Below are 12,496 nucleotides of genomic sequence, written 5' to 3'. Positions count from 1 at the left end.
TTTGAGCTGAGCCTTACTGAAAGGTGGAACTTTAAAAGGAAATTGCTTCTCATTCTATAAAGAAATAAGAAAGAGAACAGTCACTGTAAGCATGAGAGGTTACCCTGAACAAAATAAGATATCCTTGGAGCATATAAATGTTAGATTAAATACATATGCCAGCCTGAGCCTTTGAAGATTATTGTGTTGCCTAAAGAGGAGTTTTTTACAGTTGTGCAATTGGAAGTAGAATAAAAATGAACTTTTAACCAAGCTGAATGTGACTGTTAGAAAATACAAACCCTTTCATCTGGAATCTGTAGAAGCAAGACACTAATGTAAACTTCAGCAGCAAGTAAGCTTTCCAAAAATTTTATCCCCTCATGGGAAAGCCTGTGTAATTAGTATGGTTTTATGGAGTATTACTTGACTTGAATTAGACATTGTCAGTGTGAACAAAAAGGGCTGGAAGAGAATATACAGTGAGATGTACAAAAAGGACAAATGAAAGAAGAGACACTTAGGATAAAAAAAAAAAAAGATGAAATTAAAAAATGGCAAAATACACAAACCATGCACACAAGCTGGAGAAAAAGTAAAAAGGTCAAATAAAAATAGATTCAAACGAAGGACAGAAGAGAGATGAAAACTTTAAATGTTAATGAGAAGAGATGAACCAAAAAGAAAAAATTTAGTAATGAGACATTAGAAGAACCTGATGATGTAAAAACAAAGAGAAAACAACCAGGGATAAATATAAGAGCAGTAATCAACCAAAGAAAATCTTCAGTTAATTGCAATGTCATGCAGAAAAAAAAAAGGCCATCTGTACTTCTAATTACTTCTTGCAGCCAAAGACATTATAAAGACAAAAGTAATCAAGTTTTTGGCTCCAAGAAGCCAATGAAGATAACAACTGAAAAGACATCAATGTAAGTCAAGGAAAGGAAGAAACAAAAAATAATTCTCTTCATTTAGAGTGTCTGAATAAGAAATTAAACTTTCAAAGCACCTGCTAATTTTTGTGTCTCTTTCCCACCCTAAACTCACTTCTACGTGTTGTAACTTGAGGAGCAGCAAGACCAAAACCTTCCTTCTCACAGACAGACAGAGAGGAATTCCTAATTAACTGCACTATTCCTTTGGCTGGATAAAGCAAAATAAAACCACAGGGAATACATCCTACTGATGATCAGATTCCAGGTGGAACAGCCTGGAGCCACCTCCTGCCCTTTTGTATTTCCATTCATGGGAGACCTTCAAGTAGAACCTGCACTCCCTCTCATGGTGGTTTCCTTCACCACAGCTCACTCAGGTTTAGGAATCTCCACTGATTTCAGTCACTTATTCAAACAGCATAAATGTTACCAAAACTGAGGTCTTTCCAAGGAAAAAAGTGGGTTGTTGCCACTAACATCACCCAAACTCCACATCACCTCTTATGCTTCTTTTTATTTCCTTAAGATCCACAAAACTGCATGAACCTCTCCACTCAGACCCAGGAAGGTGAGATTTTTTTGATCATTCTTATTAAATATATATCTGTTACAACATATGGTTTGGAGAAAAGACGATCCTTTATGAAGTCCAGTTTCTGTGTAATTTTCTTTAGCAGGCTTGCCAGGCTTTTGAGCAGTTTGTTGGTGCCCCTAAAACCCAACAAACATACATGTTTCTCCTCAGCGCCTCAATTTGCAGGAAAAACATTCCTTATCAATAAAATCACCCAGCAGCTCTTCATTTTAATTATATTCCTTAGCCCATGCAAACAGGACTAGTGTTTCATTTACTGAGGAGTGAATGGACGAAAACAAACAAAGGAACCTCTCATTATTGTATTTTCAAGCCTCTTGTACCTTTATCCTATGCTTTTTAAATCAAGTGTTTATGATGGACATAATTAACAATTTCTGGCCTCAGAGGCTGAAAAGAGACCAGGATTGAAGATCAGATTACATTCACAGTAAAATACACACCACCCAACCAAATTCTATTATTCTACGGAGAAAATGTGGAAATGCAGGTGTTATCAGTGCACTAAGAACCTCTGGTGAAGGGATTATCATCATCTACTTCAGTAATATCAGATTTTTCATACTACGTAGGAAATGAACAAAGGACAATAGAAGAAAATGCACAACAGTAACTTGTAATGCTCTCTGCAATCACTGTGTGCAGGGAGACAACCTCAGTTATCTGGTAACAGTGCTCCCAACAAGGTCACCTCCTCACCCTGGAAACATCCCTTTAGCTTTCTAAATGGACACAAATGCTTTTCTTTGAAAATAAAAGTCTGAAATCCATAAAAATAACAGAATAAGGTAATAAATAATAAATGTAATAGAGTAATAAATTTCCTTTAAGAACAATAATCTATACCATAGCATCACAGCAATTATCATTCAAGCAACAGATGCATGTGCATATATATTTCTATATATGTATATTCTCACCAAATGTAGGACTATATTCCTGATGACTTTCTCCCTGCAAGGCTGTCATCTTTTCATGAGCATCAATCCACCAGGGTTTGTACTTTAAAAGATGCTTAATAGCTTTATCTTCAAAAAAATCAGCTCTAGGGAAAAGAAAAAGAACAGTCTCATGCTATTTATTTCAATTCATATCATATGTGGGTATATATTAACACAACCACAGAATACATCTCACTTGGCTCCAGGTTATTTTCCATGTTAGAAGTAGGTTCTTTGACTTCAAAGCAGAAAATAGTAATTATTAAAAACAAACAATATTCTCTTATCTGTCAGTATTCCTTCCTCACTTCCTCCACCTTTCCTGAGCCACCCAGAAGCTCAGGGAATTCATGAGCTTGCAGCACCCCATGAAGGGGAACTAACCTGATTTGTTCTGAATGTAGCTAAAGGAAAACACTCCAAAGAGAAGGCTTCTCAGACAAATCACTTGATTTTACTGGGTAGCTCTCCCCTAAAGAACCAGAGAATTTGTGGGGAGGAAAGTGTGGAGCTGAAGGGTGAAGATGAAATAGGGATGGGGATGGACTTTAAGGTAACCAAGGACATGAAGCAGCAAGGTGGAAAAAGAAGAGTTGTACACGAATTCTGGAAGAGAGATCACCTCCATCTCAGCACAAAGCCACTGTGGTAAAAATTCCAATCTAGTAATTCTAGGAGGATTTATTCTAAAGGATTCAAGTTCTAACCCTCCTCTTACCATCTGAGAATTTTCTTCAAGGCAAACAATGGTATAAATACTGAGAATTGGAACAAAAACCACAGGAAATTTCTTATTACCTTCTTAATCACCACACAAAACCTGAACACAGAATGCAATTTGCTTCACTGTCACACTGACAGATTTTTTTTTTGTTGCCTCCCTTAAATGTCAAAGCAACTTAGAGGTATTAGCCAGTGTATGTTCCCCTCAAAGCCACCAGAACTGTTTGCCCCCATCTTTAGCAGAGCTTCTATTCTCCTCAGGAAAACAATTTTTGTTGAAGAAAGGCTTTTGTTGAAGAATCATCTGTTCTGAAACAAGCAAGGCACAGCCATTAAACTAAATGGTATAGCTCCACCAGGCCAGAACACAGAGTCTAAAATGGAAACTTAAAATTACTGCAATTTGCATCCCATTAGAGGTTAGGAACTACTTTAGTTCTAGTGAAATGTAGTTCAGGAAAGCTCTTCTATTTTCTGTGTGTTACAGGAAGACATGAGGCTGCCTCTGAAACATCCAACTGAGGAAAATTTCATGTTTGCAAAGTTACCTAACTCAAAATAGGTCCTATAATTTCCTTCCTGCCCCCAACAAAATACACCACAGTACTAATTTTCTCCCTACTGGGGACCACCCTCTTCTCCCACCAGATCCATCTTGCAGGAATCAACCTATTATTAATATATCTCATGGCTTCCATTTATTTTACTTACCTGAACCTAACTTGACCTGAAATACTCCAACCTGAAAGGAACAGAGTCATTTTCACCTCACTACATGGAGTGAAGCACAAAGAAACTCAAAGTCCTGGTTTGGAAATTTTCCTCATTCTGCTGTAAAACAGGTTTCATGTAACAAAGGCAAAAAACGAAGTGGCCAAGACAAAATCCTCCTAACTTCAAAACTCAAGTTACCTCCTCCTAGACCAGGATGGCTCACTGATCTTTGTTTCACAAGAGAAGAACAAAGTTCTGAATTTGTCAACCCAAAAAGCTGGAAAGGAGTGGCTGCTCAGCTGCTGAAGGGGCGAAATATGAAACAATGCTCTGCAACAGTTCACAGCAGCTCCTCCTTAACAGGCTTTAATAAAGAGTAATTAAACAGTTCAGTAAACACCCCAAAACAAATGAGCCCTGCTTTGTGTCAGTGTCACACTAAGAATAACCACTAAGGCCTGCTCTGATGAGACAAAAACAGATTAAAATAAAGTTGCTCTTCCCAAAAGTGATCTCAAATCCAATCACTTCTGGAAAGGAAAAGGGAATGTGTTTGAGGTACTTTTACTTGACCAGGTGAAGTCAATCAGTACTCACAGGTAATGATCAGGATCAAACTTGGCAGCCTCAGCTGCCAAACGTTTCCTCCTACGTTCCTCTGCAGGAGTTTGGTCTGGATCCTTAAAGTCAATAACATCACTGAGCTCATCCTGCAAATGGGGACAAAATTATAGGACCAAGCCACAGATATGACATGCAAGATTTATTAGGAATTTAGGAAGGATGCTTATCAGCATTGCACTGAAATCCCTAGAAAACACTCAACCTCCCTTTCAAATCTTCCAAATTCAGGCTCCATTGTACAAATAAAGCCTCCAAATTCCAAGGAAATGCACTTGTTTGAAGCTCCTTAGAATTCATGGTATTATCAGGTCTATTCAGGCCATTTCATCACAAAGCAGAGAGGTTATTTTGCATTAAGATATATTTGCAATATTTAACAAAAGCACACAATCACAACAAAGACAAGATAATCACAGACACCATTCTTGTGTCTTTTGTGAATATTCTCACTCCCTGAAGTGGCTGTACATTAATTAATAGGCAATTGCAGTGCCCTTTTAAACATCATTAAGTAGTTACATTAATGCTGATGAGAAATACATTTCTCCATGAATTTCATGGCAACAAACCAATATATATTTCCTAACAGAATGTAAATACTTTCTCCATAAACAGCAATCCTGCTCCACAACCTGAAAATAATGCAATCCACACAATAATTAGTTACATAACTGAGCTGCACTTTTCAAAAGCTGTTGTCTTGTGAGCCAGAAGCCTACACAGCAAGTTACACAGATCTTCTAAAATAGAAAAAGACAAAATGCATCCACCTGCAGTCGCTGGAACACCCCTGAGCGTGAATTCCCAAATCCATAGGGGTGCTGCAGTGGTAGAGTGCTTTCTTCATAAGGGATCTGTTCCATTTCCCAGTCAAACTCTTCTTCATTCTCCTCAGACAGCTCAGCAGAGGAAGATGTATCTATTGCATGGTCAGAGAAAGAAAATTATTACAGAGAAAAATATATATTACTTCCTAGAAAGGCAAACACTGGTAGCACAATAAGGTGCTACACTAGCACAATAGGTATGAAGAGATTAAAAAAAGCCTAATATTTTTTCTGTTAAATACTGGTGTTAAGCAAGACATGCACTAGACCTGCAGTTTTAATTAGCTTCTCATTTCAGCTAAAAGTCAAACTGTAGTTTGTAGAAAGCAGAAAACTGTGTGTGTGTTTTACAGCCACTAGAGGGGTACAAAGACCTACAGAGCATTAGCATATTTTAAAGCACATTTTAGAAAAATTTAAACACAACTAAACCTATAAAGTTGATATGTGTATCATATTTATTTCTACACTTATCCATATTTGGATTTATTCACACCCTTCTCATACCCTGGACTAGCCAACAACAGAAATACTGTGCTTTTCTACATCTATCACTCTACAGATCTATAACTGTTTCATTACACACATGTATCATTAGCACAAACAAGACTGATTTTACCATACCCATCTCTTCTACCAGAGGTTTTGCTGATCTTGATTTCTTTGGTGCTAAAAGAGATGTCAGCATGTCCAGCCCCTCAAAATATTGGCCAGGAATCTCCTTGGGTAAACGGATTGTAAAAGTACCTTAAAAAAAAAAGTCAGAATATAATTATTGCATTAAAATATCCAAGACAAAGAGAAATGTGCATTTTTCCTCTAATGAGAAAGGCTCAGAGCAAGTAGGACACATGCAGGTAGCATTTTATTATGCATTGATCCCTGTGCATGCTTTTAACCTTATTTCATAAAAAATCAGATTTTAATGATAAAACATGAAAGAGAATATTTAACCAGTTGGAGTCTCCTGACTCACACTGTATAAACACAAACTTACAGAAAAAAACAAGCTTCATTTAATTTTTAATCCTTCCACAGAAGCTACATTCAACAATCTGAATATTGTCTTAAGCCATGTAATAAAGGTTCTGCAAGCAACAAATTTATTGTTTTACTGCTGTTTTTGTTTTAAAGCATAAGTTACTGGAGATAGCAACATTTTTAATGACACAAATACCAATAACATTAACCAATACCTTCATCTGTGTTATAAGATGCTTTTTCTCTGCCATCCTCTACAATTCTTCCAGGAAGTGTCAATCTGCAGGCAAAAAATGAGATGTCTCACTGAAAGCCTGACTAATTCTACAAGTTAATATCTCAGCCTATAAAAATGTAAGGCACATTCCAAAAGCTGCACAAAGGACTTAACTATATGACTCCTTTTCATAGTAATGGAATCCATGCAGTTAAATCCCCCTGGAATCCTCCCAGGAAAAGACACACTCCACAAAATCTACACCCAGAGAGTTGTCTGGCCATTTGCAATTAAAAAACCATTGCACAGAAAATTTTAAAAAGTATTGCTTTCAATTCCCTTTAACAGGATTTAATGCCTAGGAACAAAGAGAGCAGATCCAAAAAACCAAATCTTTGCATGAAATGGGCTGTCTGCAGTTAACAGAGTAAAAGATGCAGATGAGGAACATTCTGAAGACCAAAATTCTCTATTATGAAGATCAATTTTTAATTTTTTTTCCCCATCACTTGCCTGAGAAAGTATGGCTTAGCATAAAATTTGAAATCTTCCCCATCAACATATATGTCAAACTCTGAAGCTCTGGCGTAAGGCACTCTGATTTTTAAAGTAAGAAAATCCACATCCTGGGTCAGTTCAAAAGCTGGAGTTATCATGATGAATCCAGCAGGAAAAGCAAACTCTGGTTGTGTGGTCCTATAGAAACAGGAAAAGAAAAAAAAAAGATTATTGTAGCTTCCAATTTATGAGAGCAAGTGGTGTGTCTTCAAAATTTTGTAAGAACATTACAGATTCCCACAGAATTATCTTCCACATGCTCCAGAAGAAAACACTCATGACAAAAGCAACATCAAAGTGTCCTCAAGAATGTGAAAGTACCGCCTCTCTGCACCTTAATGAAAAAACTGAATGTAGAGTTGGAGTACAGGAAAGCACCTGTTACATTCCACATGAAAAATCAGTCCTAAAAGTTTTCAGCTTTTTGTAGCTGTTATTTATAATTTCACACACAGCAGACATTAGACCTTTGTAGCTCTTTAGTGAACTGAACACAAATCACTATTAAATAAATACTAAGAACCAGTATTACTTCCAAAAATTAGAGCTGTATTTTATAATTCACCCACATAGTAACCAAAACATGAGCAACAGATTTAAGGACAGTTTAGGTAACATCCCTCAGAACCATATGTGAGTATATACACTGGCATGTGTATATATTTTTCATGAGAGAAGGAATTTATATAGTACTACACACCTAATACACAATTGTCTAACCATTCAATAGCTCCTCATCTCAGCTTTAATTCAGAACCCAGTTATGGATTGTTTGGGGTGTTGTTTGTTTTTGGGGGGTGTGTTTACAAAACATCACACAGTTTTGAAAGTTAACTTTTTTAACCAATACTATTTTAACCAAAATAGGCAGAATAGAACTATTATTTGGGAAAGAACTACTTTTCACTAACTTTTGGTCATCTTTACTGAACATGTCCTCATTCTGACAATTTCATGGACAGGCAGAAACCATTAACAGGGCTAAATTAACAGAGTCCCTTTTTCTCACATGGGTAATCAGCCTCGTTTAGCAGGTGTAAAAAAAAAAAAAGAAACTCCCCATTCCACCATCTCACATGATTCCCACCCTTTCCAGGCTGAGAAGCTGCCAAACGTTTCATGGAATTCTAACTAGATAAGAAGCACCTTGGCTTGCAGAACACCTGCACACCTGATGGACTTTCCGGTGAACTTTCTTCTTCTCTAAACACCACAAACTGGGATAAAAGGTAACAAAAACCCAACAGCTCATTTGAAGCCTTTAGGGATGATTTGCCAGAGTGCATTTTTTATTTTCCCGTGTCAGAAGTTTATTTATTAACAGCAGCCCCAAAAACCAGGCCCAGCTGTCCCTGCCCTGTGCTCCTGCTGCACTTGGAGCATCCCTGGCCAAAATGAATCACCCCAAACCCTTCTGGAGGGCCCCACACAAACCCTGGGTATCTCACAGCTGAGCAACCATTGGGACACAGCATTCCAACCCCAGCTATCCCAAATTATCACGCTTCCCAGCCTCTGCTGCGCAGACAGAGCTGTGCACTAGGGAAAGGCACAGGGACAGGGATGATGCACGAGGGGCTCGGCGTTAAACACGGAATGGCTCGGGTTGGGAGGAGGCTGTGGAGCCCTCCGAGGCAGGGTGACACTCCGAGGTGACACAGGAACCCCAGGGGGCTGGGATGTCCTCAGACAGGGACACTCCACGGTCCCCGCAGCCTGCTCAGCGCTCTGCCGCTCTCCACTGAAGAAGTTCTGCCCGGTGTCGAGGCGAAACTTTCTGCGGTTCATTTTAAAGCCATTGCTCCTCGTGCTGTCGCTGGGCACGACTGAAAGGAGTCTGGCCCGTCCTCGGACACCCCTCGGCGATGTTTATGTACATTAATGACACCCCTTCTCAGTTAACTCTTCTCAAGCCTAACCAGGCCCAGCTCCCGCAGTCTCCCCTTATCAGAGAGACGCACCAGACCCCTCATCACCTTTGTCCCCTCCGCTGGTCCCTCTCCTTCTCTTTCTTGCACTGAGGAACCCAGAACTGGACACAACCTCTCTCCGCCGTCACATGGGGCCACGCGCCGACCTCCGCCCGTCCCCCACCCTTAGCCACCCACCTGCGGGCCCTCCAAGGGGACAGAGCCCTCCGGAGAGGCGGCTGCCAGCGGGACAATCCCGGGAACAGCGCCAGGGATTCCCAACGTGCCCGCCCGCGCCGCGCACTCCCTCACTCACCCCTGCGCCGCGCCCGCCGCCGCTTCCCGCGCCCGCCCGCACCGGGGCGGTGCCGCGCATGCGCAGTGGGGATGGAGACGCATAACACCGCCCCTTATTACCATTTGGTACCGCCCCTTATGGCCCCGCCCTCACGGCCATGGCCACGCCCCCTCATTACCGTGGCCACGCCCCATTACTTCTCTTCATCGTTGTGGCCACGCCCCCTCACTGCCATGGCCACGCCCCTCATGCCTCCCCTCACTGCCGTGGCCACGCCCCCTTATGGCTTTCCCTCACTGTCATGACCACGCCCCCTCACTTTCATGGTCACGCCCTTCACTGCCGTGGTCACGCCCCCTCATGGTTTCCCCTCAGGCTCTCCCGCCCGCATCCGCGTCCTGCAGCTTCTCTCCCTGCGGCTCGGTGTTTATAACTCACCTCTTTCGCCTGAAACGTGCGGCAGTTTAAAGAGCTGCCTTGCGTTCTTGCTGCTCGTAAATTTGTTGGAGTTTCCCGATGTTTGCAGGAGTTGTTAGAAAGGGAGTGACCCACGGTGTGGTGGGCAGGGTGACTGTAAAGCGAGGTCATTTAGGGTGAGATTCGCAATCTGTCATCTTGGCAAATGGAAAGAATGAATTCTTACCTGCGATTGCGTAAAATACCTTGCACAGACCGTGAATATTTTATTTCAGCAGCTGCTTTTCGTAGAGAAGTGTGGAAATCGAACTTGAGTGTGTTGCGGATATGGTTTGTTTCTTGCCTGTGAAACCAGTGGGTAGTCCAGGACTAATTCCTGTGGACAAATGTGCTATTTCTGAGGTGTTTACACTCATCTGTCTGTTCCTTTGCTGCAGATAAGGTAGAAGACGAGTAAACAGCAGAGTGACCCCAGGAGCACTGTCAGTAGGAATTCCCAATTACATAAGGCTCTCCTAAGCCTCTGGATAAACGCAGAGATTGACAGGGTGAGCAGGGGGCAGAGCTGATGGATCAAAGAAATACAGCCAGAAGGAGAACAAGGAGCTCCGAAAGCAGAAAAGTTGCTTTAAAAGCTGTAATTTATTAAATTTAGCACCTGATGTAGCGTTAATCTAATTTTTCTGCCTTTGGACCATGAGAGGTATTCTGGTTCCAGATAATTCTCTACGTTTTTAAATGCTGCTGCCTGTCCTTCTCTTACTGCTCCTCTGAAATACATTCAAACATTTTTCCTGGAGGGAAAAAACACGAGTATGTAACTTCTAATAAAGTTTTCTTTAAAAAAAAAGAAGTAGACAAACAATCTTACAGGCTGGAAATCCACTGAATATTATACCTCTTTATGAGAAAACTTCTTTACTCCTGTATTGACCTGAACCAGCAGTTCAAGTAGTGCACAAGAATTAAATAATTTTGCTTCAAAATAGATAATTCTCCCCACTGGTTTAAAATTAATGGATGGTTTTAATGTTCAGCCTAAACTTCCTTGTGTCCCATTTTTTTAACATGCAGAAAATGAAGATGCATGTCTTATAAAAAGCTTTTTTTTTTTTAAATGTAAGAAGTTAATGATATCACATTTCAGAAGCTGATTTGGCTTGGACCAAGGCCTCAGTCATGTTCTCAGAAACTTTTGATGCATTCCAGAGAACTTCAGCACTAATTAACTTTTGGACCTTAACAAAGTAATCTGTAATAAGTGTATTGGACAGGAAGCTGGATTATGAACCAGCAGGCACCATCCTCTCTGGAAAGGTTCAAATTTGCAAGACAAGTCTGAGAAAGATAAGGAAGTTTCATCTGAGAGTTTATTCTTGTCTGACACTTTCGAAGACTGCCTCAGAATTATTTTTTAGAGCCTAAGAACTCAAAGCCTTTTTTTTGTGCTAATACTTTCCTTGTAAAAGAACTATTTATATGCTGATTTTAGTGAAGAAAGTGGTGCATCAGCCATTGTGCTGTTCCACCCAAGTAAAGTATGAAGCAGCATCTCTAGGGAATGTGTATTGCTTTCTTCTGTAAAATACATACTGAGTTTTTTTAGAACTGTAATGAAAAAGTTTTATTTGAAAATGTACAAAGACTACATCTTTTGGTGCATCCTTCTGATGAAGGAATGAATTTGGCTGCTATATGTTTATCGGAGCACTGAAGAATTAAAATGCATTATCTACAATGTTTTGGGCAAGTAGTTAGGAAAACTTGCTGTTTGTTTGAGAAATACAAACATGAAGCTTTGCGATTTTTAAGCACAATTGGCTCTACATGGCTAATAATAACAACTAAATCTGGCAACCTTAAACAAAATTACTAAAAGGGCTTAGTTAACATATCTAGGAAAAAAAGTGATTGTATTGATGATACAATATCACACATTTGAACAGCTCGAGGATTTCGGCAGGTTTCTGGTGCTCTTTGTCATTAAGTATAAAGTTTGGTAGGGTTTTATTACAGTGCATATATTCTCCAGAGAGAGCATATGTTTATGCATTGTGGCTTTTCTGTAGTTTCTCATTTAGTATTGCTATTTTCTCTTCAGCATGAAGTAATTTACATTTCCATATCTGGCCAGAATCCGAGTTGGATGAAACTCTGAAACAGTAGTTGTTCATTGCATTTGGACTGATGGCAAGGCAAAGTACATTTTGGGTTACCACTGGTGAAGGCATGTGGTGCCAGTGGTGTAAAGTGGACAGGCTGTACAGTTTCACTGCCAAGTGAATGCCAGTGTCACTTCAGTGACTCCATGAGGGACACAAGAGGCTTCTGCAGTACTAAACTCTCTGAGGGACTTGTGAGGCTCCACTGTCCCTTCTGTCCCCATTCCAACGTTGGTGTCTCCATTCTTGCACAGTTTATACTCCAGCTCTATGGGGCAGCAAGAATTCTTGTATTTCTGTAATTCTGTACTTTTAAAGGTCATAAATCAGATTATGAGCCCAATTAGAACTTGCTCTTGGGAAATTCAGTGTTGCGATCTCTGCTGATGTCCTTAGGATAGGTCACACGGGGACAAGTTCAAAGCCACCCACAAGTGAGTGAGCGCTTTGCTTCTTCACAATTCTACAAATATTGAACTGCACCGTGATACAACCTGGCTTCGGTGCAGGTGGAATGAGACGTGTGTATTGTATACAGGTGATAAACTGGGGCAGCAAGGCATCGGGAGGCTCGGCAGCAGTTTGGTTGTTAGCGCAGGCAGACGAAACCTG

The 12,496-nt window shown here is 40.3% G+C and overlaps 1 protein-coding gene across 3 annotated transcripts in view; it reads right to left on the bottom strand.

The window, feature by feature from the left end:
• Positions 1-9,364, bottom strand: part of SHQ1 (SHQ1, H/ACA ribonucleoprotein assembly factor) — a 38,925-nt gene extending 29,561 nt beyond the window's left edge. Inside the window, exons 1-7 of one of the 3 annotated variants that reach the window (XM_085072276.1) lie at positions 9,324-9,364; positions 7,053-7,235; positions 6,538-6,602; positions 5,966-6,088; positions 5,285-5,433; positions 4,488-4,600; positions 2,433-2,557 (exon numbers count right to left, since the gene is read on the bottom strand). In XM_085072276.1, coding sequence (XP_084928402.1) covers positions 2,433-2,557; positions 4,488-4,600; positions 5,285-5,433; positions 5,966-6,088; positions 6,538-6,602; positions 7,053-7,195 — 718 coding nt within the window. In that variant the 5' untranslated portion in view covers positions 7,196-7,235; positions 9,324-9,364. Of the gene's footprint in view, positions 1-2,432; positions 2,558-4,487; positions 4,601-5,284; positions 5,434-5,965; positions 6,089-6,537; positions 6,603-7,052; positions 7,236-9,073 lie in introns of all 3 variants that reach the window. The other 2 variants (XM_085072275.1, XM_085072274.1) reach the window with 2 other exon arrangements.
• Between the last annotated feature and the right edge of the window lie 3,132 nt (positions 9,365-12,496).

Source organism: Lichenostomus cassidix, chromosome 12 (genome assembly GCF_008360975.1).
Source record: "Lichenostomus cassidix isolate B80296 chromosome 12, HeHo_3.0, whole genome shotgun sequence".
Lineage (NCBI taxonomy): Eukaryota > Metazoa > Chordata > Aves > Passeriformes > Meliphagidae > Lichenostomus > Lichenostomus cassidix.
Note: the sequence above shows the minus strand (reverse complement) of the source record. Positions and strands in the feature narration are given on the sequence as shown.